This window comes from Haliotis rufescens, unplaced genomic scaffold, assembly GCF_023055435.1.
Source record: "Haliotis rufescens isolate VD_foot unplaced genomic scaffold, xgHalRufe1.0.p SCAF_1, whole genome shotgun sequence".
NCBI lineage: Eukaryota > Metazoa > Mollusca > Gastropoda > Lepetellida > Haliotidae > Haliotis > Haliotis rufescens.
Genome location: NW_025963779.1, coordinates 20,706,696 through 20,734,344, shown reverse-complemented (window position 1 = coordinate 20,734,344; position 27,649 = coordinate 20,706,696). Strand labels below are relative to the sequence as shown.

The 27,649-nt window shown below is 44.1% G+C and overlaps 3 protein-coding genes across 5 annotated transcripts in view; 1 reads left to right on the top strand and 2 right to left on the bottom strand.

The window, feature by feature from the left end:
- Positions 1 to 630: 630 nt before the first annotated feature.
- LOC124115796 lies at positions 631 to 8,111 on the bottom strand. Of its 3 annotated transcripts, none has more exons than XM_048392892.1 (7): positions 7,922 to 8,111; positions 7,324 to 7,462; positions 5,347 to 6,082; positions 4,025 to 4,243; positions 2,937 to 3,074; positions 2,170 to 2,447; positions 631 to 2,118 (listed from the first exon to the last, which is right to left on the bottom strand). In XM_048392892.1, exons 3-6 carry the CDS (start codon positions 6,077 to 6,079, stop codon positions 2,176 to 2,178), a joined length of 1,362 nt encoding a protein of 453 aa, XP_048248849.1. In that variant the 5' UTR covers positions 6,080 to 6,082; positions 7,324 to 7,462; positions 7,922 to 8,111; the 3' UTR covers positions 631 to 2,118; positions 2,170 to 2,175. The 3 variants fall into 3 exon arrangements, with proteins under 3 accessions (XP_048248849.1, XP_046332873.2, XP_046332872.2); XM_046476917.2 differs by having other exon boundaries at positions 631 to 1,251; XM_046476916.2 differs by having other exon boundaries at positions 631 to 2,447; positions 7,922 to 8,110.
- A 5,243-nt stretch (positions 8,112 to 13,354) lies between these two features.
- LOC124115799 (IgGFc-binding protein-like) overlaps positions 13,355 to 27,649 on the top strand; it is a 28,240-nt gene continuing 13,945 nt past the window's right edge. The window contains exon 1 of the mRNA XM_046476922.2: positions 13,355 to 13,430. The gene's annotated coding sequence lies outside the window, so the exon portion shown is untranslated. The remainder of the gene's footprint in view (positions 13,431 to 27,649) is intronic.
- LOC124115786 (microtubule-associated protein futsch-like) lies at positions 14,758 to 23,886 on the bottom strand. Its single transcript, XM_048392870.1, has 2 exons — positions 19,996 to 23,886; positions 14,758 to 19,494 (listed from the first exon to the last, which is right to left on the bottom strand). Exons 1-2 carry the CDS (start codon positions 23,872 to 23,874, stop codon positions 16,240 to 16,242), a joined length of 7,134 nt encoding a protein of 2,377 aa, XP_048248827.1. The 5' UTR covers positions 23,875 to 23,886; the 3' UTR covers positions 14,758 to 16,239.

Below are 27,649 nucleotides of genomic sequence, written 5' to 3'. Positions count from 1 at the left end.
TTGGGTGTGTCACCAAACAGAGTCAAGCTTCCTCGTATAGTGTTTTGGGTGTGTCACCAAACAGAGTCAAGCTTCCTCGTATAGTGTATTGGGTGTGTCCCCAAACAGAGTCAAGCTTCCTCGTATAGTGTATTGGGTGTGTCACCAAACAGAGTCAAGCTTCCTCGTATAGTGTTTTGGGTGTGTCACCAAACAGAGTCAAGCTTCCTCGTATAGTGTATTGGGTGTGTCACCAAACAGAGTCAAGCTTCCTCGTATAGTGTATTGGGTGTGTCACCAAACAGAGTCAAGCTTCCTCGTATAGTGTATTGGGTGTGTCACCAAACAGAGTCAAGCTTCCTCGTATGGTGTATTGGGTGTGTCACCAAACAGAGTCAAGCTTCCTCGTATAGTTTATTGGGTGTGAAAGTTACATGCCCAAAATGATGGAAGAGAAAATAAGAAACAACACAATTCAAAACACGTAAGTCAGCTACCTCATTTCTAGATTTGATGTTCATAGAGTCTTTACTTTCACCATCTAGCGTATCAATACGTTTTGCCATTACAACATCGAATAGTATTATAATATTGTCAACGCGTATGTTGACGTGGAATTAGCTCTTGGTGGAATCAAGGACAACATCGGCATCACTGTTCTGGAACGTTTAATACACAACAGATAAACAATAAACAACAAATAAACAAAGCGCGTAATACCTGCTCTGATAACACAGCACAACAATGAGCTCAGACATACATGAGGGGAGAGAGTTCCAGCTCAACCCCCGGGCGTTTCCTCCGAGCGGCACACCCTGCTCACGTTCGCCGGTACACCAGCACTCGGCATACCAGACTGACTAACAGTAAAGATGTACACACATATATAGCAATGGATAACAATGGACAGACGAAGAGACAATGACGTGTTCCTGACATGGGACCTATGATTACCGATACAGCCAAGGGGATAATACATTAAGGTTATATATGTCATAATACAAATAACAGTAAATAATCATTAATTAATAAGTGACAGATGCACAGCTCGTTCAGGATGGCAGAAAGCCAATGTATAATAAAATTGGGATTAACAATGGGGATTAGCATCTAACAGAAATTGCGGTTAAGTGATTCTTGACAGACATGTCACGGCTACAGGGTAATTAGCGTTTGCTCATTCAGACAAAGCTTGTTCCACATCGGCCAATATGACAATGAACTACAGAAGTACATGAATGTCACCGATCAGTCCTTTGTGATATATACAATGTCCTTTCAACCCTCTGCTGCAGAGTGCTTGTCCTTTGTGATATATACAATCTCCTTTCAACCCTCTGCTGCAGAGTGCTTGTCCTTTGTGATATATACAATGTCCTCTCAACCCTCTGCTGCAGAGTGCTTGTCCTTTGTGATATATACAATGTTCTTTCAACCCTCTGCTGCAGAGTGCTTGTCCTTTGTGATATATACAATGTCCTCTCAACCCTCTGCTGCAGAGTGCTTGTCCTTTGTGATATATACAATGTCCTCTCAACCCTCTGCTGCAGAGTGCTTGTCCTTTGTGATATATACAATCTCCTTTCAACCCTCTGCTGCAGAGTGCTTGTCCTTTGTGATATATACAATCTCCTTTCAACCCTCTGCTGCAGAGTGCTTGTCCTTTGTGATATATACAATGTTCTTTCAACCCTCTGCTGCAGAGTGCTTGTCCTTTGTGATATATACAATGTCCTCTCAACCCTCTGCTGCAGAGTGCTTGTCCTTTGTGATATATACAATGTCCTCTCAACCCTCTGCTGCAGAGTGCTTGTCCTTTGTGATATATACAATCTCCTTTCAACCCTCTGCTGCAGAGTGCTTGTCCTTTGTGATATATACAATCTCCTTTCAACCCTCTGCTGCAGAGTGCTTGTCCTTTGTGATATATACAATGTTCTTTCAACCCTCTGCTGCAGAGTGCTTGTCCTTTGTGATATATACAATGTCCTCTCAACCCTCTGCTGCAGAGTGCTTGTCCTTTGTGATATATACAATGTCCTCTCAACCCTCTGCTGCAGAGTGCTTGTCCTTTGTGATATATACAATCTCCTTTCAACCCTCTGCTGCAGAGTGCTTGTCCTTTGTGATATATACAATGTTCTTTCAACCCTCTGCTGCAGAGTGCTTGTCCTTTGTGATATATACAATGCCCTTTCAACCCTCTGCTGCAGAGTGCTTGTTTAAGACAGCATCGTTGACATTGTCAATACAAGTCATATACATGTCTTTAATTTCGTCTTTCATTCTTTTCTTGAAATCAGTTACATCTATGTTTTGCCATTTTTCCGCTGCGTCAGCATTCATATCGTTTTGTTTCAGGACGACATTGACACAGAAGTGTCCCAGACCATCCCGATAGTCGAGGATAGCCATTCCAGCCAGTACCAGGCCTTGCAGTGCCTCTACCCTCAGGTCTTTCTCTGCATCTGTTGGCCAGGAAATTCACACACGCTTAATTAAGAAATAGACGACGAGTGGGAGTTGTTTATCGTACAATTAAACACAGCAGTGAGAATTTACATGAGGGGTTGAGTTTTCAAAACTATGTACAGCCTGTTCTAGGATGTTGATAAAATGTACAAGCTTTAAACATATTACACCCTGAATAGAATCCGACCTCGGAAATGTCGGACAAGTCCATTTTACGAACAGGTGGGTGAAGGTTTGATATTTCCCTTATATTTTAACAATCTTCACGTTGATCACCTGTACGTTTTCTCCTGAGACCGATTGTCATATCTCTCCCATTTTTGGATACGATCGTTCGGCCACTGCGTTTTCCTGCTTAGCCCAGCTACATCTATAGGGGACAACTTACCAGACACGTCCCACTCAAAAATAACGTCGTCCAATATATTACGTCATTCTACAAAAAATATATCTATTATTTAACAATGAGGATTTCCAATCCTTACCCAACCACTCGGAGCCGGAGAACTTAGCAGCGTTGACATAAGCCTCGTAGGTTTTCCAGATCCAGTCCCTCCCCATCTGACTCCACGCAAAACCCATGTTCAGGTACAGATGAGCTCGCCGCTCGCTCGCTTTTCCATCTGAAGAGAAACAAACATGCATTCATTTACACACTGTAATATACCACCAAAGCGTCATCTGGGCTCCAGTATAGAGGCGGCCAAACTGATAAATAACACAGATCTTGAAGAAGGTGAGTTGGGATAAAATGGGGTTTAACGTCGCGTCCAAGATTATTGCACTTGTATGTGTATGTGGCTGCTTGTACTAGTCCGGACTGGTGCCGATTTATAGTGCTAGCACACTGAGATACCATGCCGCAGTTTAACATGAATACCCCACTCAGACACAGTATACTGACTCCGAACCGACCAGTCCTTGTTTTAGCCCCTTAATGCCGAGCGCCAGACAGGATAGCGACAAGTACCATCTTTTAACGTCTTTTGGTATGACGCGGCTGGGGATCGAACCCCGGACCTTCCGCTCTCCGGGCGGACGCTCTACCATTAGACCACAGAGGCGGTCTCTTGAAGAATACGTTGTACTGATGTACTGATATGTTTTAAGGGTATTCATATCCCGGTATGCCATGATTACATAGCTAAGATTAAGTATTTGCTGTGACATATGAGGGATATTACATGAGGGCCGTAGGTTCAAATATTTATTGATCTTGTCACGAACGGGTTACCGTCGCGACACCAAAACGAGGGCACATGCACACCCGCCATTTCCTGCTCGCCTCTTTTCTTTACATTTGAAAGCCCAAACTGGCGCAGTTTGTAAAGGTTCACCACTTGGGTGAAACCTAGGGGTACTGACATATGGCTGACATTCGGTCGCAGTTCATATCGGGCGCAGCTGGGTTTCGAACAGGTGCAACTTAGATGGATAAGATAGAAGCGGTGCATGGATTAATGGCTTCCAAATCTATATATCTTTCTCGTCACGATATGGCTGAAATACTGCCGATGTGACGTTAAATATTAACTCACACTATATCTCTTTCAACACGTCCGGGTATGCGTACCTAACACATCCAAAGCATCTTTGAAGTATTGTGTAGCCTCTTTATAGTTTTGTTCCAAAACACACACTGCTCCTAGGTTTTGAAACATGTGACTTTTAACCTCTTGATCTCTGCGTTCCTTGATGTTTTGACATTGCTGTGTGCTTCGGAAACATAGCTTTGCTTTCCGGTATTCTCCAACCTCAGTGAAGAGTACGGCCAAATCATTGCACGTGTTGACTGTGATGAAATCAACGAAATCAGTATATCAATATATATACTAAAGCTACAAACTCCATATCATTACCATTAGCAATCTCTGCTCCAGGATACCAATGTGAAATGGATTTTTCGTACATGAATACACGATGCCATTTAGAAAATGGTCAAATGTAACAAATGTTCGGGACTCAACCCAAACAAGTACGAGAAGCTGTACTTTACTAAGAAAGTGTTATCCCAAATATAAAATTGGTTACATTTGACCACTTTCTAAATGGCATTATGTATTCATAGCTTTCGGCCATGGGAGCCGTGCCCATTTACACTTGTCAGAGGGGTACACAAAGTACGTGGTCTAGACTACCAGTTGTCGGACTTCCATTTTTGTGGAAGCCTCGGTGGCTGAATGGGTTCGAGTCCCGAACGAGACCCAAGTAAGAGAATCAGTACTTTGAAGAAAGTGTTATCTCAAATATAACATTTGATTCTCGTACAGGTTAAACTATTGGACGGGTATGTCTAACCTATGTATTGTATATTGTTATACCATATCGTGATGGGAAAGTAGACAATTTAAGGATAACAGAAGAAATGTCTATCAAACAATTCATATCACGATGTTGCTTAACTTTTAACTGAAAATATATTTTAAAAAGTTATGATGTAACAATTGAAAGCTTCACTAAGGTCTTGAATGAATGCCCTTATCAAAGAAGTTTTCATATGTCATCAATGCATACTATCTTGTTTTTTTAATATAGTTCACGGAAGAACAGGTGGGCCTGGGAAGTATACCACTTTTCAATGCCTCCCCCCTCCCCTATATACCGTAGATTAACCACCTGGGTGCCGTTGTACAAAGCAATGTTATCGCTAAGCTGATCGTTATTCCCATACCTCAATATAGGTTTACGATAGCCGTAGCGCTAGGGTTGTTTTGTACAACGGTACACTGTCCCTGAATGCCGGACATGCAAATCTGCGACCGCGACAAGCGTCCAAGGATGTGTCACTACTGTTACATAGGTACCTTTCTGTTACTTTACGTCTTGACAATAGATATGTTTTTCATGTCTACAACAAGCAACATGGATGAATGGTCAAAAGAAGGATCATCTTACCTTGGACACGCGACCAATCTTTGTCTAAAATACTTAGGCAATCGTCAGCGTATATTCGAGCAGTATGTTTATTTTGAGCTACTGTCATATTGGCCAGTGCAAGCAAACAGGACACACATTTGCTGCAGTTGACTGTCTCAGCCTCCTCCGTCTCCGCCCCCTCTAGTATACCTTTATATACGTCCACTAATTGTTTCATAGACTCCTGTTTCTTGTCATCATGTTCTTGTTTATCCTCCGACACATTCCCTTTATCCCTTTCCTCTTTCTCAATAACATCTATTAGACGAAGCCTTTCCTCAAGAACCTTCTGCTTCAGAAGCCGAGTCTCCCCTTTAATCTTGTCATCCTTGTCATCAACATGCTTCAGCTTCTCCAGACATGTCTCCAGATACGTCTCCTTGCTCGAGTTGTCCGCCGATGTGAGGGCTAGATTGAAGTTAATACATGCTAACAAGCTGTTGTCCTCTTTGTTCTCTTCAAGTAACCGCTCCAGAGTGTTTCTTCCCTCTGTCTTTTCGGTTTCAATCTCACTACCGATCTGCGCTGAAGCCAGGTTTAGTTTACAAAGAACGACACTTTCCCTCTTCCTTCTTATAAGACGTTTTGAATCCCTTAAAGCAAGCTTAAACTGTTCCAAAGCACCCTTCAGGTTTCCACTGCTATACATTTCTTTTGCCAGGGTAGACTTGTCCTTCACACCCACGGCTAAGGTGTTGATGCTCGCGGCCATTTCCTAGAATAATGAACTGTATTTGAGTGCATTTCTCGAAAACCTGGTGTCATCACTGATTTTCAATGGTCCAGTCATATAATTTTCACCACTATTTTGCCTTTTAAACCCACTGGGATCTGTTTCGGCGGCTAATCGGGACTATATATTATAGTTATTCTCTGGCTTTTATAGGGGCGGTCGGGTAGCCCAGTGGTTAAAGCGTTCCCTCGTCACGCCAAAGACCCGGGTTCGATTCCTGATATGGGTACAATGTGTGAAGCCCATTTCAGGTGTCCCCCGCCGTGATATTGCTGAAATATTGCTAAAAGCGGCGTAAAAACACACTCATTCACACACTCAGAGTTTATATTTACGATGTGTGATAATAGATTTAGGTTGAAGGGACTTCTTGCAGTTATATTATAGTTGTCCATTAATTCCATATAACCTACACGCGTGATTTAAGCACAGGTGTTGAGGTAATGAAAACATCTATGGTGTATGGTAATGTCAAGTGGTGACCATTAGGTGACACGTTATTACCATTCGAGTTTCTCACCGACATTCCGGTCAGAATGAGTGGATTTCCTCCTTCAGAGAGCCGATATTTCTGTCACAGGTGGGGGCACGGGGGGCCCAGTCGTCTAAGGCGCCGCGATTCGCTGTGAAGAGTTGCGTCCCTTCGGACACGCCAGAAACCTATGATTGTGGGTTCGTATCCCGATTCGCCCCGATTATGTTTCTAGGTTTGTCAGCACCATACCCGTGCTCGTGGGTTTCACCGAAGTGGTAAACGTCTGAGACCTGCATCACTTCGGGCTTTCCTCCCACATTAAGCTGACACGCCGCGATATAACTGTAATACTGTTAAAAGCGGCGTTAAACCCAACTCACTCACTCACTCACTCTGTCACAGGTTTCGCATCATGAGCACGGCTCACCCTCTCCTGTTATGCAACCAATGTCATGAGAACGATATCTGCTATACAAGGATATTTTGAACAGGCAAACTAGAGGTTGATAGTGTGAGCACCGATCCATGCAATGACACTCAACCAACCAAATCATTGCGGATGACGAGAAGGACGTCAATACAGTTGCTCTCTCTGAGCTCAATGTTTGTAGCTTCGCGCTTTTCACTACAAATCTGCTTCGTCACCCGATAGGAACAGATTTGATCAGTTCGCTTATTGTTGGGACACGTAGTGTATGGTGTATAATGTGACACCTTGTGCAGAAAGATAACATGTGAAACAACCTACCTTGTTAGAGTGTTTGAGCTGAATCTAGATCGTTGTCAAGCAGACATTCCATAATCCATAATCCTCTCGTACAGGCTGCGGTATAGCGGGTTTGTGGTTGTCATACAGCAAGGGCTATGCGGCCATGTTTAATCTGTCGCTGTGGAGGTCAATGTCACCTAGTAATAGGCTAGGCCAAGCATAACAAATATCTGTCTTTAACGCGGACGCGGTATAACGGGGCATGTCACTTCCTGTATCAAGTCACTGACTAATACAGGGGTGTATCTGTGATAAAAAGCTCTTTGTGGCGTGTTGATAGACGTGAGTGTCTTTCTTGGTACTCTTCATACGACCGTATTAACGCGAATAAGTTGTAGGTAATAGATAGATGTTGAATAGATCTTAATATAGAATAGTAGGCTGATCTTGGATGGTCTATTATTCTTTTCAATAGGAATGCAGTCGTGCTGAAGCAGAGTTTCACTTACAAAACTACACACCTGGTAAACATGACTCCTCCTGTATTTAAATATCAAGAATGTCAAAGTTTTCTTTTTGAAATATCTACTTATGACATTGATCTCATTCTGCCAAATGCCTTATATACCACTGATACCTGATGAAGAGTTGGTAAGAATCCTGTCAGCTCCTCCAGATGAACCCCGTCAGCTCCTCCAGATGAACCCCGTCAGCTCCTCCAGATGAACCCTGTCAGCTCCTCCAGATAAACCCCGTCAGCTCCTCCAGATGAACCCCGTCAGCTCCTCCAGATGAACCCCGTCAGCTCCTCCAGATGAACCCTGTCAGCCCCTCCAGATGAACCCTGTCAGCCCCTCCAGATGAACCCTGTCAGCCCCTCCAGATGAACCCTGTCAGCTCCTCCAGATGAACCCTGTCAGCTCCTCCAGATGAACCCCGTCAGCTCCTCCAGATAAACCCCGTCAGCTCCTCCAGATGAACCCCGTCAGCTCCTCCAGATGAACCCTGTCAGCCCCTCCAGATGAACCCCGCCAGCTCCTCCAGATGAACCCTGTCAGCCCCTCCATATGAACCCCGTCAGCTCCTCCAGATGAACCCTGTCAGCTCCTCCAGATGAACCCCGCCAGCCCCTCCAGATGAACCCCGTCAGCCCCTCCAGATGAACCCTGTCAGCTCCTCCAGATGAACCCTGTCAGCTCCTCCAGATGAACCCCGTCAGCTCCTCCAGATGAACCCCGTCAGCTCCTCCAGATGAACCCCGTCAGCTCCTCCAGATGAACCCCGTCAGCTCCTCCAGATGAACCCCGCCAGCTCCTCCAGATAAACCCCGTCAGCTCCTCCAGATGAACCCTGTCAGCTCCTCCAGATGAACCCCGCCAGCTCCTCCAGATGAACCCTGTCAGCTCCTCCAGATGAACCCCGTCAGCTCCTCCAGATGAACCCCGTCAGCTCCTCCAGATAAACCCCGCCAGCTCCTCCAGATGAACCCTGTCAGCTCCTCCAGATGAACCCTGTCAGCTCCTCCAGATGGTTGCAAGTACAAAGTCATATGATGCGAAAAAGCAGGAAATAATTGAGATGGTAGTCGATTGACTATATCCATGGATCAGTCACACAACGTAATTACATAATAGATTTCAGTATCGGTGTTTTTGCCATTTGGGAACGAAACAACCAAATGTGTTTCGTGTACCTAGCAACATCTACATATAGGTGTACTCTATATACTCCTGTGTTGCAACGGATGTGCTGCGATATGATGAGGCTACTCTTTTTAATCCTGTGTGGGCACGGATATGTTGCGACACGATGAGGCTCCTCTATGTAGTCAATCCTGTGTGGGCACGGATGTGATGCGACACGATGTGGCTACTCATATAGTCAATCCTGTGTGGGCACGGATGTGTTGCGACACGATGTGGCTACTCATATAGTCAATCCTGTGTGGGCACGGATGTGATGCGACACGATGTTGCTAAACTATATAGTAAATCCTGTGTGGGCACGGATGTGATGCGACACGATGTTGCTACTCTATATAATCCTGTGTGGGCACGGATGTGATGCGACACGATGTGGCTACTCATATAGTCAATCCTGTGTGGGCACGGATGTGATGCGACACGATGTGGCTACTCATATAGTCAATCCTGTGTGGGCACGGATGTGATGCGACACGATGTTGCTAAACTATATAGTAAATCCTGTGTGGGCACGGATGTGTTGCGACACGATGAGGCTACTCTATGTAGTCAATCCTGTGTGGGCACGGATGTGATGCGACACGATGAGGCTACTCTATATAGTCAATCCTGTGTGGGCACGGATGTGATGCGACACGATGTGGCTACTCATATAGTCAATCCTGTGTGGGCACGGATGTGATGCGACACGATGTGGCTACTCTATATAGTCAATCCTGTGTGGGCGCGGATGTGATGCGACACGATGTGGCTACTCTATGTAGTCAATCCTGTGTGGGCACGGATGTGTTGCGACACGATGAGGCTACTCTATGTAGTCAATCCTGTGTGGGCACGGATGTGTTGCGACACGATGAGGCTACTCTATATAGTCAATCCTGTGTGGGCACGGATGTGATGCGACACGATGTGGCTACTCATATAGTCAATCCTGTGTGGGCACGGATGTGATGCGACACGATGTGGCTACTCATATAGTCAATCCTGTGTGGGCACGGATGTGATGCGACACGATGTTGCTACTCTATATAATCCTATGTGGGCACGGATGTGATGCGACACGATGTGGCTACTCATATAGTCAATCCTGTGTGGGCACGGATGTGTTGCGACACGATGAGGCTACTCTATATAGTCAATCCTGTGTTGGCACGGATGTGATGCGACATGATGTTGCTAAACTATATAGTCAATCCTGTGTGGGCACGGATGTGATGCGACATGATGTGGCTACACTATATAGTCAATCCTGTGTGGGCACGGATGTGATGCGACACGATGTGGCTACTCTATATAGTCAATCCTGTGTTGGCACGGATGTGATGCGACATGATGTTGCTAAACTATATAGTCAATCCTGTGTGGGCACATATGTGATGCGACACGATGTGGCTAAACTATATAGTAAATCCTGTGTGGGCGCGGATGTGATGCGACACGATGTGGCTACTCTATATAGTCAATCCTGTGTGGGCACGGATGTGATGCGACACGATGTTGCTACTCTATATAGTCAATCCTGTGTGGGCACGGATGTGATGCGACACGATGTGGCTACTCATATAATCAATCCTGTGTGGGCACGGATGTGATGCGACACGATGTGGCTACTCATATAATCAATCCTGTGTGGGCACGGATGTGATGCGACACGATGAGGCTCCTCTATGTAGTCAATCCTGTGTGGGCACGGATGTGATGCGACACGATGTGGCTACTCATATAATCAATCCTGTGTGGGCACGGATGTGATGCGACACGATGAGGCTCCTCTATGTAGTCAATCCTGTGTGGGCGCGGATGTGATGCGACACGATGTGGCTACTCTATATAGTCAATCCTGTGTGGGCACGGATGTGATGCGACACGATGTTGCTACTCTATGTAGTCAATCCTGTGTGGGCACGGATGTGATGCGACACGATGTGGCTACTCATATAATCAATCCTGTGTGGGCACGGATGTGATGCGACACGATGAGGCTCCTCTATGTAGTCAATCCTGTGTGGGCGCGGATGTGATGCGACACGATGAGGCTCCTCTATGTAGTCAATCCTGTGTGGGCGCGGATGTGATGCGACATGATGTGGCTACTCATATAGTCAATCCTGTGTGGGCACGGATGTGATGCGACACGATGTGGCTACTCTATATAGTCAATCCTGTGTGGGCACGGATGTGATGCGACATGATGTGGCTACGCTATATAATCCTGTGTGGGCACGGATGTGTTGCGACACGATGAGGCTCCTCTATGTAGTCAATCCTGTGTGGGCACGGATATGTTGCAAAATGATGTGGCTACTCTATATAGTCAATCCTGTGTGGGCACGGATGTGATGCGACATGATGTTGCTAAACTATATAGTCAATCCTGTGTGGGCACGGATGTGATGCGACATGATGTTGCTAAACTATATAGTCAATCCTGTGTGGGCACGGATGTGATGCGACATGATGTTGCTAAACTATATAGTCAATCCTGTGTGGGCACGGATGTGATGCGACACGATGAGGCTACTCCATATAATCCTGTGTGGGCACGGATGTGATGCGACACGATGAGGCTACTCTATATAATCCTGTGTGGGCGCGGATGTGATGCGACACGATGAGGCTACTCTATATAATCCTGTGTGGGCACGGATGTGATGCGACACGATGAGGCTACTCTATATAATCCTGTGTGGGCACGGATGTGATGCGACACGATGAGGCTACTCTATATAATCCTGTGTGGGCACGGATGTGATGCGACACGATGAGGCTACTCTATATAATCCTGTGTGGGCACGGATGTGATGCGACACGATGAGGCTACTCTATATAATCCTGTGTGGGCACGGATGTGATGCGACACGATGAGGCTACTCTATATAATCCTGTGTGGGCACGGATGTGATGCGACACGATGAGGCTACTCTATATAATCCTGTGTGGGCACGGATGTGATGCGACACGATGAGGCTACTCTATATAATCCTGTGTGGGCACGGATGTGATGCGACACGATGAGGCTACTCTATATAATCCTGTGTGGGCACGGATATGATGCGACACGATGAGGCTACTCTATATAATCCTGTGTGGGCACGGATGTGTTGCGACACATGTTCATAACCGTGTCATGTAACCAGCAACTGAAATCATATTGTGAAATTTAGTCTATTCGTCAGATGTCAATAAATGCCGTTAGACTGGTATCATTAAATGTTTTCATCTAGGCGTTTCTACTCTGTTTAAGCATTCGTACGCAAGTATCTATGAGGACAATTCCGTGGCATTGAAGATCCCCAGCACCCTATAATGTAAGCGACAATCTCATGTTCACAAGCATAAGAAATATCCAGGAGTCCAATATCAGTGATATTTGTGGCATGCACATGCAAAGGCAAGTCAATTGTTCACTTGAAAAAGCACAGGAACACATGGTACACGTCATAATAGGTAATTGTATCAGACATTATTCTATCTCTGATGGGTCATATTTGGAAATGTCCACGTGCCTGCCATAAAACGTTTTTTAGCTGAGGCCTTTAATGTTGTAACCTTGATCAAACTACCCTTGAGACTAAATGACAAGACGAACTAAACTGATGATATGTGCTTAACACATGTGATTTGTCTGATTGTCTTTTGTCATTCACAGACGGCTTTGGTCGTTGCTCAAACTATTAACCCCTGATCAGACTCAGCTACCTTATGTTCTGCCTGGAATATTACTGACAACGACCTGAAACATTATTTACATAATCACCAAATAGTACTTTTGGGCTAAATTTCACATTCGCCCTGAATGTGACATTTGGTCTGTCAGAATCATACCCTGTGGTACCAATGAGGTAAACGTCCATTCAATAACAGATCAAATTGACATGCCGTGATGAGGTGAGGTGAGGTGAAATCGAGTTTAACGTCGCGTCCAAGATTATTGCACTTATATAGCGACGTGCATGCACGTGTGTGTGTTTGTGTGGCTGCCTGTACTAGTCCGGACTGATGCCGATTTATAGTGCTAGCTCACTGAGATACCATGCCGCAGTTTTAACATGAATACCCCACTCAGACACAGTATACTGACTCCGAGCCGACCAGTCCTTGTTTTAGCCCCTTTATGCCGAGCGCCAGACAGGGTAGCAACAAGTACCATCTTTTAACGTCTTTTGGTATGACGCGGCTGGGGATCGAACCCCGAACCTTCCGCTCTAGACCACGGAGGCGGTCCATGCCGTGATGAAAGGACATACTTGCCAATGAAATGTTAAGCACAACTCAATCACTCACCACCTTTATGGTGTTGCACATGCTATGTCACAATGACATTATCAACAGAAGAAATACACAGCGTTATGAAAGGAGGCATTGTTATATTGGGCTGTTGCTGTGCGTAACTTGGCTTGCCATAAATAATATGCAATGCATACACAAGGTCGTACTTGTCAGGTAAGAGTTTGGATCGCTAGTCAGGACGGTATCCCATATCACTTTATCTCCGGCTGGATTAACATTGTAGTATGTTCGAGGTATTGAACACACTGGATAAATTATGTGTTGTAGAGCACCGGTAGCGGTATGCCAAGGCTAGTTTGTAAAGAAGGCTATTTTGGTCGTTACTTTTATGTTTATTTGCAAGAGGTTCGAGTGCTTTGAAGTAAGCTATAAACCCACTGCTACTATTTGAACAGTGCACATCTGCTGGTCACATACACTTATATTTGTTATGCCAAACATAATCGCAACGCTAGTGCGCAATCTTATTAATGTGCTGAAAGACCAGGGTCAAATATTCCAGAGCTCAGTGAAATGTTACAACTGACTGATTTTGTTTGTTTGTTTGTTGTTTAACGCCGCACTCAGCAATATTCCAGCTATATGGCGGCGGTCTGTAAATAATCGAGTCTGGACCAAAAAATTCTGTGATTGACATCATGAGCATCGATCCACGCAATTGGGATCGATGACATGCATCAACCAAGTCAGCGAGCCTGACCACCAGATCCCGTTAGTCGCCTCTTACGACAAGCATAGTCGCCTTTTACGGCAAGCATGGGTTGCTAAAGACCTATCCTCACCCGGATCTTCACGGGTCGAATGCTTGATGATGCACTTTAATGCGGGTATTCGTCTTTTCTCAAATGCCAAGGTAAACAGTAGTGCAAACTGCATGTAAAACCTACATTATAACCACTTCAGGTAGAATATTCGATTCTTTCATAGTGTTGGTTTCCATTGCACAAAGTTTTGCACATCCTTTGTCAGTGAGTTAGAATTTAGAATCTTACGTTGCATTGCATTATTTCAACCATATAGCGACGTGATCCGTTGTCATAGCGACGTGATCCGTTGTCATAGCGACGAGATCCGTTGTCAAGAACTTCATTTGAGACTGAAAACAATCCTCTTTTCTTAATTCATTCAGTTTTAGTTACAACAGCTAAACTCAATATATATTACAATTTTAATCGACGAAAGAAACTTAACACTGTCATACCGCAATCAATATATCCCATAACGTCTAATGCATCTACAGTAAATTTTCAAAAAGGGCCGAGATACCACAAGTTTGCACCTTTTATGAAAACAAGATTGACAGAAATACCACAAAAATGTATAACTTGATATTTTCCAGTATTAGTACATGTACATATACTTTCATGGACGAACACCTTCTATGTGAGTGAGTGAGTATGGTTTTACGCCGCTTTTAGCAATATTTCAGTAATATCACGGCGGGGGAGATCAGAAATGGGCTTCACACATTGTACCCATGTCGGGAATCGAACCTGGGTCTTCGGCGCGACGAGCGAACGCTTTAACCACTAGGCTACCCGACCGCCCCGCCTTCTATGTACACAGAAGTATCACATGTGCTATAGTGGCACAAAATTGTCGATCCATAACATTGATTTAAATGATAAAGTACAGTAAGTCATTAAATGGAAGGGTATGCATTTTACTTCGAATTGTATCAAAATAAAACTTGAAGTAATAACGTTAAATTAATAGTGTAATTAATAGTTAATTAAAACTGCCATAAAGCTTCTAAATATTGTGTTTGAACACCGCAAACACCCGATGTCATTACTAGTTTTCAGTGATCCGTTCATTTAATGTTTACCACTGTCTTGCCTTTTACGCCCAGTGGAATCTGTTTGGGCAGATAATCGAGACTGGTTATTTTCTGGCGTTGACATAACATTCGTATTTGAAATAAACAAATTTTACGAATGTCACTTGCACAGATATGAATCTCTTAATGAAATGTATCGAGAACACCAACTCAGTCTTGATTAACCGCCGAAATATCAGTAAATAATTAACAATGACAGAATGCACGTACAGCCAGTACCTCTCTGACAAATGCCTATAGCAGACAGGGTAATAAAATAACATCTACCATCTACCACCAAAGTGAGAAAATGTTTGTAAACATTGAATATTATAATAATGAAACCAGCATGGATATATACAAAGTCGAAATACTACTTTTTATAAGTACAACACCGATAAAACCTCCGACTTTCAAACTGTTTTACTTCACTGCAGGATTAATATATCATAAGCATGAAAGCGACGGCAAGCCATGGCCACTGGTATATGAATAAAAATAGAAGACGTCAAAATAATGATGTCAAAGTCAAAATAATGATGTCAAATTGTGGCCAGGGAATATCAAATCATTATTTTAAGTATGTACTGTGTCCCAAAATAATTTACATATGCTGTACATAGTGAACCCCCTTGACTCGATTTCAAGGGGACCGTCGAAAACATAAGTTATCCTAAGTTCGGGACAAGAGTAGTGCCGAGCTCTTACCAAAAAAAGGATAAGGATTGTATTGGTACTTCGTCTTAAACCAGTAAGTGAAGTTCAATTTAACGAGGTTTTACTGAAGCGCAAACTCTTTGTCTCGTAGTCGCGATTAACCATGTTTATGAAGAACCAACTTTTACTGACAGTTGAACCTCCTCAAACGCCTATGTACATAAACACTAACTTGATAGCTGTTACATTAATTCACGAAAATGAATAGGCACGAACAAACTACTATTGTGTAATACTTATATTGATAGACGCCTGGGTTTTGGAGAACTCGAAAATACGAAATGTTTGCAATAGATGAAGACATGCACGCAAACGAAAAGATTTCTCTAAGGGACGTATTAGAAGCTGTCTCGTGTGTACCTTATACTACAAACTAAAATGATTAGTCTAATTATCCTTAAGTATAACAACAGTACATCTAAAAAACTACCTGTGGTCTGCTTGCCTTCCGCAAAAACAGGTATCGTCAAATTTACAGGAACATTTGTAATGACAGTAACAGTTCAAGTGATCTCCATGTGATACCTTTGCCTGCTTGCTTCCACGAGAAGTGGATTCTTGTTCTTCGATGGTTTGTTTGGAGATAACAGTATCAATGGCCGCCCCCCATGAGAAAATGTCTTTCATTGTAGAATCACCGTCCCATTTCGGATTTGAAAACACTGGACCCCGAAATGATGTAACAACAGTCATGTTGGTCCCTCCACCCTGAAACTCTGAATCCTTTCCACTGGGGTGTACACTATGGACAGCCGTAGCAGGCTTTCTTTTGTTAATAGTTCTACTTGTAGTTGCTTTCATGACACGAGGCATCCGGTTGGATGCGCATTTCTTTATTCTTGAGAACACTTTTGTCTGTGCATATTTCCTCTCTCCAGGCCTACGACCTTGTTTGGGGAATTCTTTAATCTTACGCGGACCTGTCTCTAGGATCTTCGCTTTTGGTGCTTCCTTTCTTATCAAAGTTGTTGACTTACCGCCACGTACGTGTGACTCAGTAGGGTAACCAAGGCCTCGAACATTCAGTTTAGGTGCATATTTCCTGCCTCCAGGCTTAGACTTACCAACATGCAACTGGGACTCTTTAGTATTGCCGGGGCCTACTTCTTGAATCTTTACTGTGGATGCAATATTCTCTAAAAGCTTAAGTCCACTGACTTTGTCTCGAAAATCTTGAGTGTTACACGGCGCTGCCTTTGGAACATGCCTTTTGGACGCTTCCTTCCTCCCTCCACGCTTAAGCCTACCACCATGCTCTTGGGGATGTTTAGTGTTATCCGCACCTGCCTTTGTGATATTCACTTTTGGTGCATCCTTCCTCTCACTCTGATCAGTCCTATCATCTTGTTTTGGGGACTTTTGGGTGTTATTAAGATATGTTTCTGGGATCTTCAGTTTCCTCATTCCAGACTTAAGAATCCCATCTTGCTTTTGGGATAGTTTGTTGTTATCTGTACCTGCATCTAGGGTCATCACTATAGGTGCATCGTTCCTGTCTTCAGGTTGAGGATTACCACCATCTGGAATCCTCACTTCACCCATCTTCGTATTTTTCCTGCTTTCCTGTTCTTGGAAATATTGAGTGTTACCCGGATCTGGCTCTGATATCGTTCCTGTGGTGGCATATTTGCTGTCCCCAGGATGAGGCCTACCACCTTTCACTTGGTTAAACATTGTGTTTGCCAGAGCTGCCTCTGGAAGCTCCACTGTGGCATTCCTCTCTCCTGGCCGTGACCTACCATTTTCTTCTTGGGCCATTTCTGTGTTTCCTGAACCCATATCAAGGATCTTGTCTTTGGGTGCATCCACCCTCTCTCCCATATTTTGCCTACCATCAGGCTTTTGGAAACCTTGCGTCTTCCCCCGAGCTGTTTCTGGAATCATCACTTTGGGAGCATCCTTCTGTTCTCCAGGTTTAGGCTTATTACTTTGATCTCGGGAATAATCAGTATAATCCAGACTCTCTTCTTGGATATTCGCGGTGAGTGTATCATTCTTTTCTCCTTCTCTTTCACAAAGGGACCTTTTTATGTAACCCGGATATGCTTCTGGAATCTTCGCTTTGGTTGCATTCTTCGCTTCTCCCACAATTTGCCCACCATCATGCTCTTGAGAACCTTTAATGCTACCATTCGCTCCCTCTCGAATTGTTGCTTTGGGGGCATGTATGCTGTCCCCAAGCTTTGGCCTACTACCTTTACCTGCTGGGATCTTCATGTTTGATGCACCAATTCTCTGTCCTGGGTTTAGCCCATTTCTTGTATCTTGGGAAGCTTTGGTGTTTCCCACACCAGCCTTCTTCACTTCTGGCTTAGGCCTACCTTCTTGCACTGGGGCATCTCTCGTCATATCAGAAACTGTCTCTGGGGTCTTCACTTTGGAAGCAACCTTCTTCCCCCCAGACTTAGGACTACCATCTCTCTCTCGGGAAATATTAGTACTACTCGGACCTGCATCTGAGATCTTCACTTTGGGTGCATCCTTTCTTGTTTTGGTATTTTGCCTAGCGTCATGATCTGGTGAATTTTGAGTCTTACTTGGAGCCTCCAGAATCGCCATGTTGGGGGCATGTTTGGTATCACGCTTTTGAGAATCGGGAGTGTTACCCGGGTGCTCCTCTGGCTTAGGCGTTTCTTTGAAAATGCTGTTTGTGCTCTGAGGTGCATCGATTCTCTCTCCCCGATTAGGCCTATCACCTTTCTCTTTCCCTTGGGAAACCGTAGTGTTACCTTGCATCTTTAGTTTGGATGTATCCTTTCTCTCTCTCGCATTAGTCCAATCACCATTCTCTTTGGAAAACTTAGTTTTTACTTTGGATGCCACCTTCATCTCTACTGTCTTAGCCCCAGTACCTTTCATCTTGTTATCATTAACGTAACCATTGCCTGTCTCTTGAATCTTCACTATAGTTCCAGCCTTTATCTGTCCAGGCTTGGCCCCCTCACCTTTCACTTTGGAAACCTTAATAGCACTCTTTTCTTTGGAAACCTGAATATTACCCGGTCTTGCTTCTTGGATCTTCACTTTGGTTGCATCCTTCTTTTCCCAAAATTGAGGCCTACCACTCTGCTCTTTGGAAAAACTAGTGGTAACTAGACTTGTTTCTGGGATTTTCACTTTGGGTATATCATTCTTCTCTCCAGCCTTAGGCCTTCCAACTTGCTCATTGGAAACATTAGTGTTATCCGGACCTGCCTCTGTAATCGCCACAATGGATGCGACCTTCATCTTTCCAGTTTCAACCCCATCACATTTCTCAGCGTTACCTTTCTCTTTGGAAACATTTGTGTTACCGGGACCCGCCTCTGGAACCTTTACGATGGATGTGGCCTTCATCTCTCCAGGTTTAGCCCATTCGCCTTTCTCTTTGTGAATCTCAGTGTTATCCGGGCCTGCTTCTTGGATCTTCGCTCCGGGCGCATCCTTCCCCTCTCGGACTTTAGGCCTACCACGCTGCTCGTTGGGAACAATAGTGGTAACTAGACTCGTATCTGGGATCTTCACTTTGGGTGAGTCCTTCTGTTCTCCAGATTTAGGTATACTACTTTGCTCTTTTGAAAGATTATTGGCGACTAGACTCGTCTCTAGATTGTTCTTTTTGGAGGCATCCTTCATCTCTCCAGACTTAGCCCCATCACCTTTCAATTTGGAAACCTTAGTGTCACCTTGCTCTTTGGAAACCTTAGAAACACTAGTGGCAGCTTGGCTCATATCTGGGATCTTCACTTTGGGTGCGTCCTTCTTTTCTCCAGATTTAAGTATTCCACCCTGCAGTTTTGAAAGACGAGTTGGGACCAGACTTGCCTCTGCGTTGTTCTCTTTGGAGGCATTCTTCATCTCTCCAGACTTAGCCCCATCATCTTTCACTTTGGAAACCTTAGTGTCACCTTTATCTTTGGAAACACGTGTGGCAGCTTGGCTCGTCTCTGTGATCTTCATTTTGGGTGTGTCCTTCTTCTCTCCAGATTTAGGTATTTCCCCTTGATCTTTGGACACACTAGTGGCAGCTAGGCTCATATCTGTGATCTCCACTTTGGGTGTGTCCTTCTTTTCTCCAGATTTAGGTATTTCACTCTGCACTTTTGAAAGACTGGTGGCGACTAGACTCCCCACTGGGATTTTCTTTTTGGAGGCATCCTTTATATCTCCAGGTTTAGCCCCATCACCTTTCACTTTGGAAACCTTAGTGTCACCTTGCTCTTTGGAAACACTAGTGGCAGTTAGGCTCAAATCTGCGATCTTCACTTTGGGTGTGTCCTTCTTTTCTCCAGATTTGGGTATTCCACCCTGCACTTTTGGAAGACGAGTGGGAACCAGACTTGCCACTGCGTTGTTCTCTTTGGAGGCATTCTTCATCTCTCCAGACTTAGCCCCATCACCTTTCACTTTGGAAACCTTGGTGCCACCTTTTTCTTTGGAAACATTAATGTTACCGCGACCTGCCTCAGGAATCTTCACTGTGGATGCGGCCTTCATCTCAACAGGTTCAGGCCCATCACCTTGCTCTTTGGAATCACAAGTGGTAACTGGAGCCGTCTCTGTGATTTTAACTTTGGGTGTATCATACTTTTCTCTAGGCTCAGGTATTTCACCTTGCTCTTTGGAAAGATCGGTGGTGTCTAGACTCGCCTCTTGTATTTTCTTTTTGGAGGCATCCTTCACCTCTCCAGATTTAGCCCCATCACCCTTCACTTTGGAAACCTTAGTGTCACCTTTATCTTTCGAAACACGAGTGGCAGCTAGGCCCGTCTCTGTGATCTTCACTTCGGGTGTGTCCTTCTTTTCTCCAGATTTAGGTATTTCCCCTTGATCTTTTGAAACACTAGTAGCAGCTTGGCTCATATCTGCAATCTTCACTTTGGGTGTGTCCTTCTTTTCTCCAGATTTATGTCTTCCACCTTGCTCTTTGGAAACAGTAGAATTAGCTAGGCTCGTCTCTGTCATGTTCACTTTGGGGGTGTCCTTCATTTCTCCAGATTTAGGTATTTCTTCTTGATCTTTGGAAACACTAGTGGCAGCTAGTCTCATATCTGTGATCTCCACTTTGGGTGTGTCCTTCTTTTCTCTAGATTTAGGTATTTCACTCTGCACTTTTGAAAGACTGGTGGCGACTAGACTCCCCACTGGGACTTTCTTTTTGGAGGCATCCTTTATATCTCCAGGTTTAGCCCCATCACCTTTCACTTTGGAAACCTTGGTGCCACCTTGCTCTTTGGCAACATTAATGTTACCGGGACCTGCCTCTGGAATCTTCACTGTGGATGCGGCCTTCATCTCAACAGGTTTAGGCCCATCGTCTTGCTCTTTGGAATCACAAGTGGTAACTGGAGTCGTCTCTGTGATTTTAACTTTGGGTGTGTCATACTTTTCTCTAGGCTCAGGTATTTCACCTTGCTGTTTGGAAAGATTGGTGGTGTCTAGACTCGCCTCTGGTATTTTCTTTTTGGAGGCATCCTTCACCTCTCCAGACTTAGCCCCATCACCCTTCACTTTGGAAACCTTAGTGTCACCTTTATCTTTCGAAACACGTGTGGCAGCTTGGCTCGTCTCTGTGTTCTTCATTTTGGGTGTGTCCTTCTTTTCTCCAGATTTAGGTGTTCCATCTTGCCTTGTGGAAACACTAGTATTAGCTAGGCTCGTCTCTGTGATGATCACTTTGGGTGTGTCCTCCTTTGCTCCAGATTTAGGTATTTCTCCTTGATCTTTGGAAACACTAGTGGCAGCTAGGCTCATATCTGTGATCTCCACTTTGGGTGTGTCCTTCTTTTCTCCAGATTTAGGTATTTCACGCTGCACTTTTGAAAGACTGGTGGCGACTAGACTCCCCACTGGGATTTTCTTTTTGGAGGCATCCTTTATATCTCCAGGTTTAGCCCCATCACCTTTCACTTTGGAAACCTTAGTGGCACCTTGCTCTTTGGAAACACTAGTGGCAGTTAGGCTCATATCTGCGATCTTCACTTTGGGTGTGTCCTTCTTTTCTCCAGATTTGGGTATTCCACCCTGCACTTTTGGAGGACGAGTTGGGACCAGACTCGCCACTGCGTTGTTCTCTTTGGAGGCATTCTTCATCTCTCCAGACTTAGCCCCATCACCTTTCACTTTGGAAACCTTGTTGCCACCTTTTTCTTTGGAAACATTAATGTTACCGCGACCTGCCTCTGGAATCTTCACTGTAGATGCGGCCTTCATCTCAACAGGTTCAGGCCCATCACCTTGCTCTTTGGAATCACAAGTGGTAACTGGAGTCGTCTCTGTGATTTTAACTTTGGGTGTGTCATACTTTTCTCTAGGCTCAGGTATTTCACCTTGCTGTTTGGAAAGATTAGTGGTGTCTAGACTCGCCTCTGGTATTTTCTTTTTGGAGGCATCCTTCACCTCTCCAGACCTAGCCCCATCACCCTTCACTTTGGAAACCTTAGTGGCACCTTTATCTTTCGAAACACGAGTGTCAGCTTGGCTCGTGTCTGTGATCTTCATTTTGGGTGTGTCCTTCTTTTCTCCAGATTGAGGTAGTCCACCTTCCTCTTTGGAAACACTAGTGGCAGCTAGGCCCGTCTCTGTGATCTTCACTTTGGGTGTGTCCTTCTTTTCTCCAGATTTAGGTATTTCCCCTTGATCTTTTGAAACACTAGTGGCAGCTTGGCTCATATCTGCAATCTTCACTTTGGGTGTGTCCTTCTTTTCTCCAGATTTATGTCTTCCACCTTGCTCTTTGGAAACAGTAGTATTAGCTAGGCTTGTCTCTGTCATGTTCATTTTTGGTGTGTCCTTCATTTCTCCAGATTTAGGTATTTCTTCTTGATCTTTGGAAACACTAGTGGCAGCTAGTCTCATATCTGTGATCTCCACTTTGGGTGTGTCCTTCTTTTCTCCAGATTTAGGTATTTCACTCTGCACTTTTGAAAGACTGGTGGCGACTAGACTCCCCACTGGGACTTTCTTTTTGGAGGCATCCTTTATATCTCCAGGTTTAGCCCCATCACCTTTCACTTTGGAAACCTTGGTGCCACCTTGCTCTTTGGCAACATTAATGTTACCACGACCTGCATCTGGAATCTTCACTGTGGATGCGGCCTTCATCTCAACAGGTTCAGGCCCATCGCCTTGCTCTATGGAATCACAAGTGGTAACTGGAGTCGTCTCTGTGATTTTAACTTTGGGTGTATCATACTTTTCTCTAGGCTCAGGTATTTCACCTTGCTCTTTGGAAAGATTGGTGGTGTCTAGACTCGCCTCTGGTATTTTCTTTTTGGAGGCATCCTTCACCTCTCCAGACTTAGCCCCATCACCCTTCACTTTGGAAACCTTAGTGTCACCTTTATCTTTCGAAACACGTGTGGCAGCTTGGCTCGTCTCTGTGTTCTTCATTTTGGGTGTGTCCTTCTTTTCTCCAGATTTAGGTGTTCCACCTTGCCTTGTGGAAACACTAGTATTAGCTAGGCTCGTCTCTGTGATGATCACTTTGGGTGTGTCCTCCTTTGCTCCAGATTTAGGTATTCCCCCTTGATCTTTGGAAACACTAGTGGCAGTTAGGCTCATATCTGCGATCTTCACTTTGGGTGTGTCCTTCTTTTCTCCAGATTTGGGTATTCCACCCTGCAGTTTTGGAAGACGAGTTGGGACCAGACTTGCCACGGCGTTGTTCTCTTTGGAGGCATTCTTCATCTCTCCAGACTTAGCCCCATCACCTTTCACTTTGGAAACCTTAGTGCCACCTTTTTCTTTGGAAACATTAATGTTACCGTGACCTGCCTCAGGAATCTTCACTGTGGATGCGGCCTTCATCTCAACAGGTTTAGGCCCATCACCTTGCTCTTTGGAATCACAAGTGGTAACTGGAGTCGTCTCTGTGATTTTAACTTTGGGTGTATCATACTTTTCTCTAGGCTCAGGTATTTCACTTTGCTCTTTGGAAAGATTGGTGGTATTTAGACTCGCCTCTTGTATTTTCTTTTTGGAGGCATCCTTCACCTCTCCAGATTTAGCCCCATCACCCTTCACTTTGGAAACCTTAGTGTCACCTTCATCTTTCGAAACACTAGTGGCAGTTAGGCTCATATCTGCGATCTTCACTTTGGGTGTGTCCTTCTTTTCTCCAGATTTAGGTATTCCACCTTGCCCTTTGGAAACACTAGTGGCAGCTAGGCTCATATCTGTGATCTTCACTTTGGGTGTGTCCTTCTGTTCTGCAGATTTAGGTATTCCATCCTGCACTTTTGGAAGATTGGTGGCGACTAGACTCGCCACTGGGTTGTTCTTTTTTGAGGCATCCGTCATCTCTCCAGACTTAGCCCCCTCACCTCTCTCTTTGGAAACCTTAGTGTCACCGGGACCTGCATCTGGAATCTTCACTGTGAATGCGGCCTTCATATCTCCAAGTTTAGCCTTATTGCTTTGCTCTTTGGAATCATTAGTGGTGACGGGATTCGCTTCTGGGATGTTCACTTTGGGTGTTTCAATCCTCTCTCTAGACTCCGACCTACCACCTTTCCCCTCAGAATCTTTAATACTACCCAGACCTGCTTGTGGGCTCTTCACTTTTGATGCATCATACTTCTCTGTAGGCTGAGGTAGACCAGTTTTCTCTTGGGAATATTGTATATCAGTATCTGAGCCAGGAGTACGATCAATCTTGCCTGCAGCTGTGTCCTTTGTTTCACTTTCAACACCATTTGTTTTCAGAATAGTGCTTTCGCCTCCCATGCTGATTTCAAGTGACCCTCTGGTGTTTCCTTTAGAGGTCAAATGTGCGGACCCACTTGTCTCGTCATTGATCTTGCCCTGAGGCACATATTCTTCTCTTGGTGTTATTTCAACCTGATTCATATCTGTGGCCTTGCATAGTGCACTGGAATGTTCATTTTCAAAACGGTTGATAATCCCTGATACATTGCTACTTGGATGCTCATTCCCACTCTCATGTTCAGTGTCTTTTAGAGATGTCCCATCTGAATCTATCCTGTCCTTGTCCTTTCTTACTTTTATTAGGGCCTGTTTAGTCTTGACCTGTGTCAAAGCATCAAACATCTCTGCTCTTTGGGACACACTTCCTTGCTCAGTTAAACCTCTAGCCCCTCTTTCTATCCCTGTTAGAATATTATGACTCATCCTGGTTACACCCTCGGACACACTGCCAAAATCAGTGATACCTTCAGTGGTACCTGTACTGTTTGTCTCTGCAGTCTTCACTGGGATATTGCTTCTCCTTATTGCATGTGCATTCTCATTGTTATTTTTCGGGACATTGTCCTTTAGTGTTGTAGTTGCTGCAGTTGTAATTCCAGTTATTTTCTTTGGCGCATCAATCGTGCTCTTTGCTGTATTATTTGCTTTCTCATTATCAATTATAAGCATATCTCGTTGCAGCTTTTGATCTCTAGTTTTATACTTTGTCGCATCAGTCTTCACTGGGATATTGCTTCTTCGTGTGACATTTGTTTCTTCATTGTCAAAGTCAGACGCATCTTCTTGGTGTATGCTTCTGTTGTGTGCTGTGGTGTGAAGTGAAACTGTATTTCCTTTGTCATCAATCTTCGTAAGATCACTTCTTTTCCACCCGTTTGTTCCTTTATGATCCTCGTCAGCAATCATGATTGTGCTCCATTTCTTTATGTTTTCTTCTTTCCTTAGGGACATTGTGGTCATGCCTGATGGATCATGGGTGTCTCCATGAACTCGATCCTTTTGGAGCCATTCAGTCGCAGTTTCTTGAGCTGAAGTTATTGGTAAAGCTAGATCCTCCTGACCAGTTTGATTTCCAAATGATTGCAATAGAGAAGACATACTCTCTTCATTTCGTGCAGCTTCCATAGATGTGCCATGCAGTTCAGAAGCTAGAACTGCATTGGTGGAGTCCTCAATGTTGTGTACTGTTGCAGGCCTTGTGCTATACCAAGACCAACATTGAAAAAACATGACCTCATCTTCCTCAGTATCTTTCAGGTCAGAAGTGTCAATTGTAGAAGAGTCGGTTTGCTTGATACAGATGTCAGTTGCATCTGGGTCATTAACGTTTTTAACATCAACAGTATCATCACATTTCATTGTAACAGTTTTTGTTTCTTTATTCACATCTATTTCATCGACTTTCATAACAGCTTCTCTTGATCCTCCCATTTTCGCAGTAACCACCATCTTCATGTTTCTAGATTGTGTCTTCGGAAGTAAGGCAGAATCTGAGCTTTTCTTATTGGTAGCCATGAGTCCTTTCATTGTTATAATGCCAGAATCCTTTGCCGCACCTGTTTTGGCTCCCATCACCATTGCTGTAGCCACACACTTCATAATTGTTGTTTCAGTGTCCGGTGAAGATGCAGTATCTGCAATGGCAGGTGTTTGGACCCCAGTTCTAGTCAGCATCCTTCCATCCATTGTTCCTCTTTCTCTTGTTTGAACTGTGTCGCTCACCTTTGCTGCCGTGGTGACTTTAGAAGTTAACTTTTTATTGCCTGTCACAACATTTTGTTCAGGTATGATTTGCCTTGTGAGATTCCTCTTTCGTTTAGAATTAGAAGCTGCAGTATTCTTGACACCAGTTCTCTCTGAAGTCTGTTTGGGTTCTTTGTCCCTGGAGGCCATGGTAAAATGTATCTGTCTTTGTCTGATCGTTGAGATGAGGCTTTCAGAGGCTGTACAGTATCCTGTGGAAGATTCACATAGAAATGATTAAACATGTCTATTGATATTGTCCACTAAGGCACTTAGAATTACCTCAACAAATTTCAAAGTTCATTACATACATCCTGGATACATACTTGTATAATAAAAGACCTGTTTCATATTTCGGGACAGGAGTATGACCCTGGTGACCTTATTGAAGGTGGGTCATTGTACCCATTGACCTGATTCGTTACTCATGCATTCAGTCACTTTTTTCTGCTCCAGACTCGTGAATTAGATGGAATAAAGTTGACTGCGGCGGACAACTCACACACTGTGTGATAATAACGCGCCCGACAGAAGAGACTATAGTTAATGATTTCAAAATATTTCCCTCACCGACTGGCAGTATTAACCTGATCTACCAGACCCTACAGGTCAACGTGCAACTGAACACTTGTAATTACGTGTGGTGGACAGTAGTATCTCAAAGGGATGCATAGATGAAATATAGCTGACTGCGGCGTCAAACAACACTCACACACTGTGTGATAATAACGCGCCCGACAGAGGAGACTATAGTTAATGATTACAAAATATTTCCCTCACCGACTGGCAGTATTAACCTGATCTACCAGACCCTACAGGTCAACGTGCAACTGAACACTTGTAATTACGTGTGGTGGACAGTAGTATCTCAAAGGGATGCATAGATGAAATATAGCTGACTGCGGCGTCAAACAACACTCACACACTGTGTGATAATAACGCGCCCGACAGAGGAGACTATAGTTAATGATTACAAAATATTTCCCTCTCCGACTGGCAGTATTAACCTGATCTACCAGACCCAACAGATCAACGTGCAACTGAACACTTGTAATAACGTGTGGTGGACAGTAGTATTTCCAAGGGATGCATAATCATTCAGAAGACACGCCCGACGAATACATTGTCAGTCAATATCATGTTCATCATATGCATACGTCATTCAACGTACAACAAAAGACATATTGGTTTAAGGATTAGCTATAGTGTACAGACTATATATCCTAGTATTTTGTGTAACTTCCAAATTTACTTAGAGGATTTTGACATAAGGTTGTTCTCAGGCATAAAACTGACATGATATTATACAATCAGTGACATAAAAATACATACTTAGTGATGGATGGACACTAGCAATTGCATTCTATTTCATTCGAGAATGTTTTGCCTAATTGGGTACGACTTA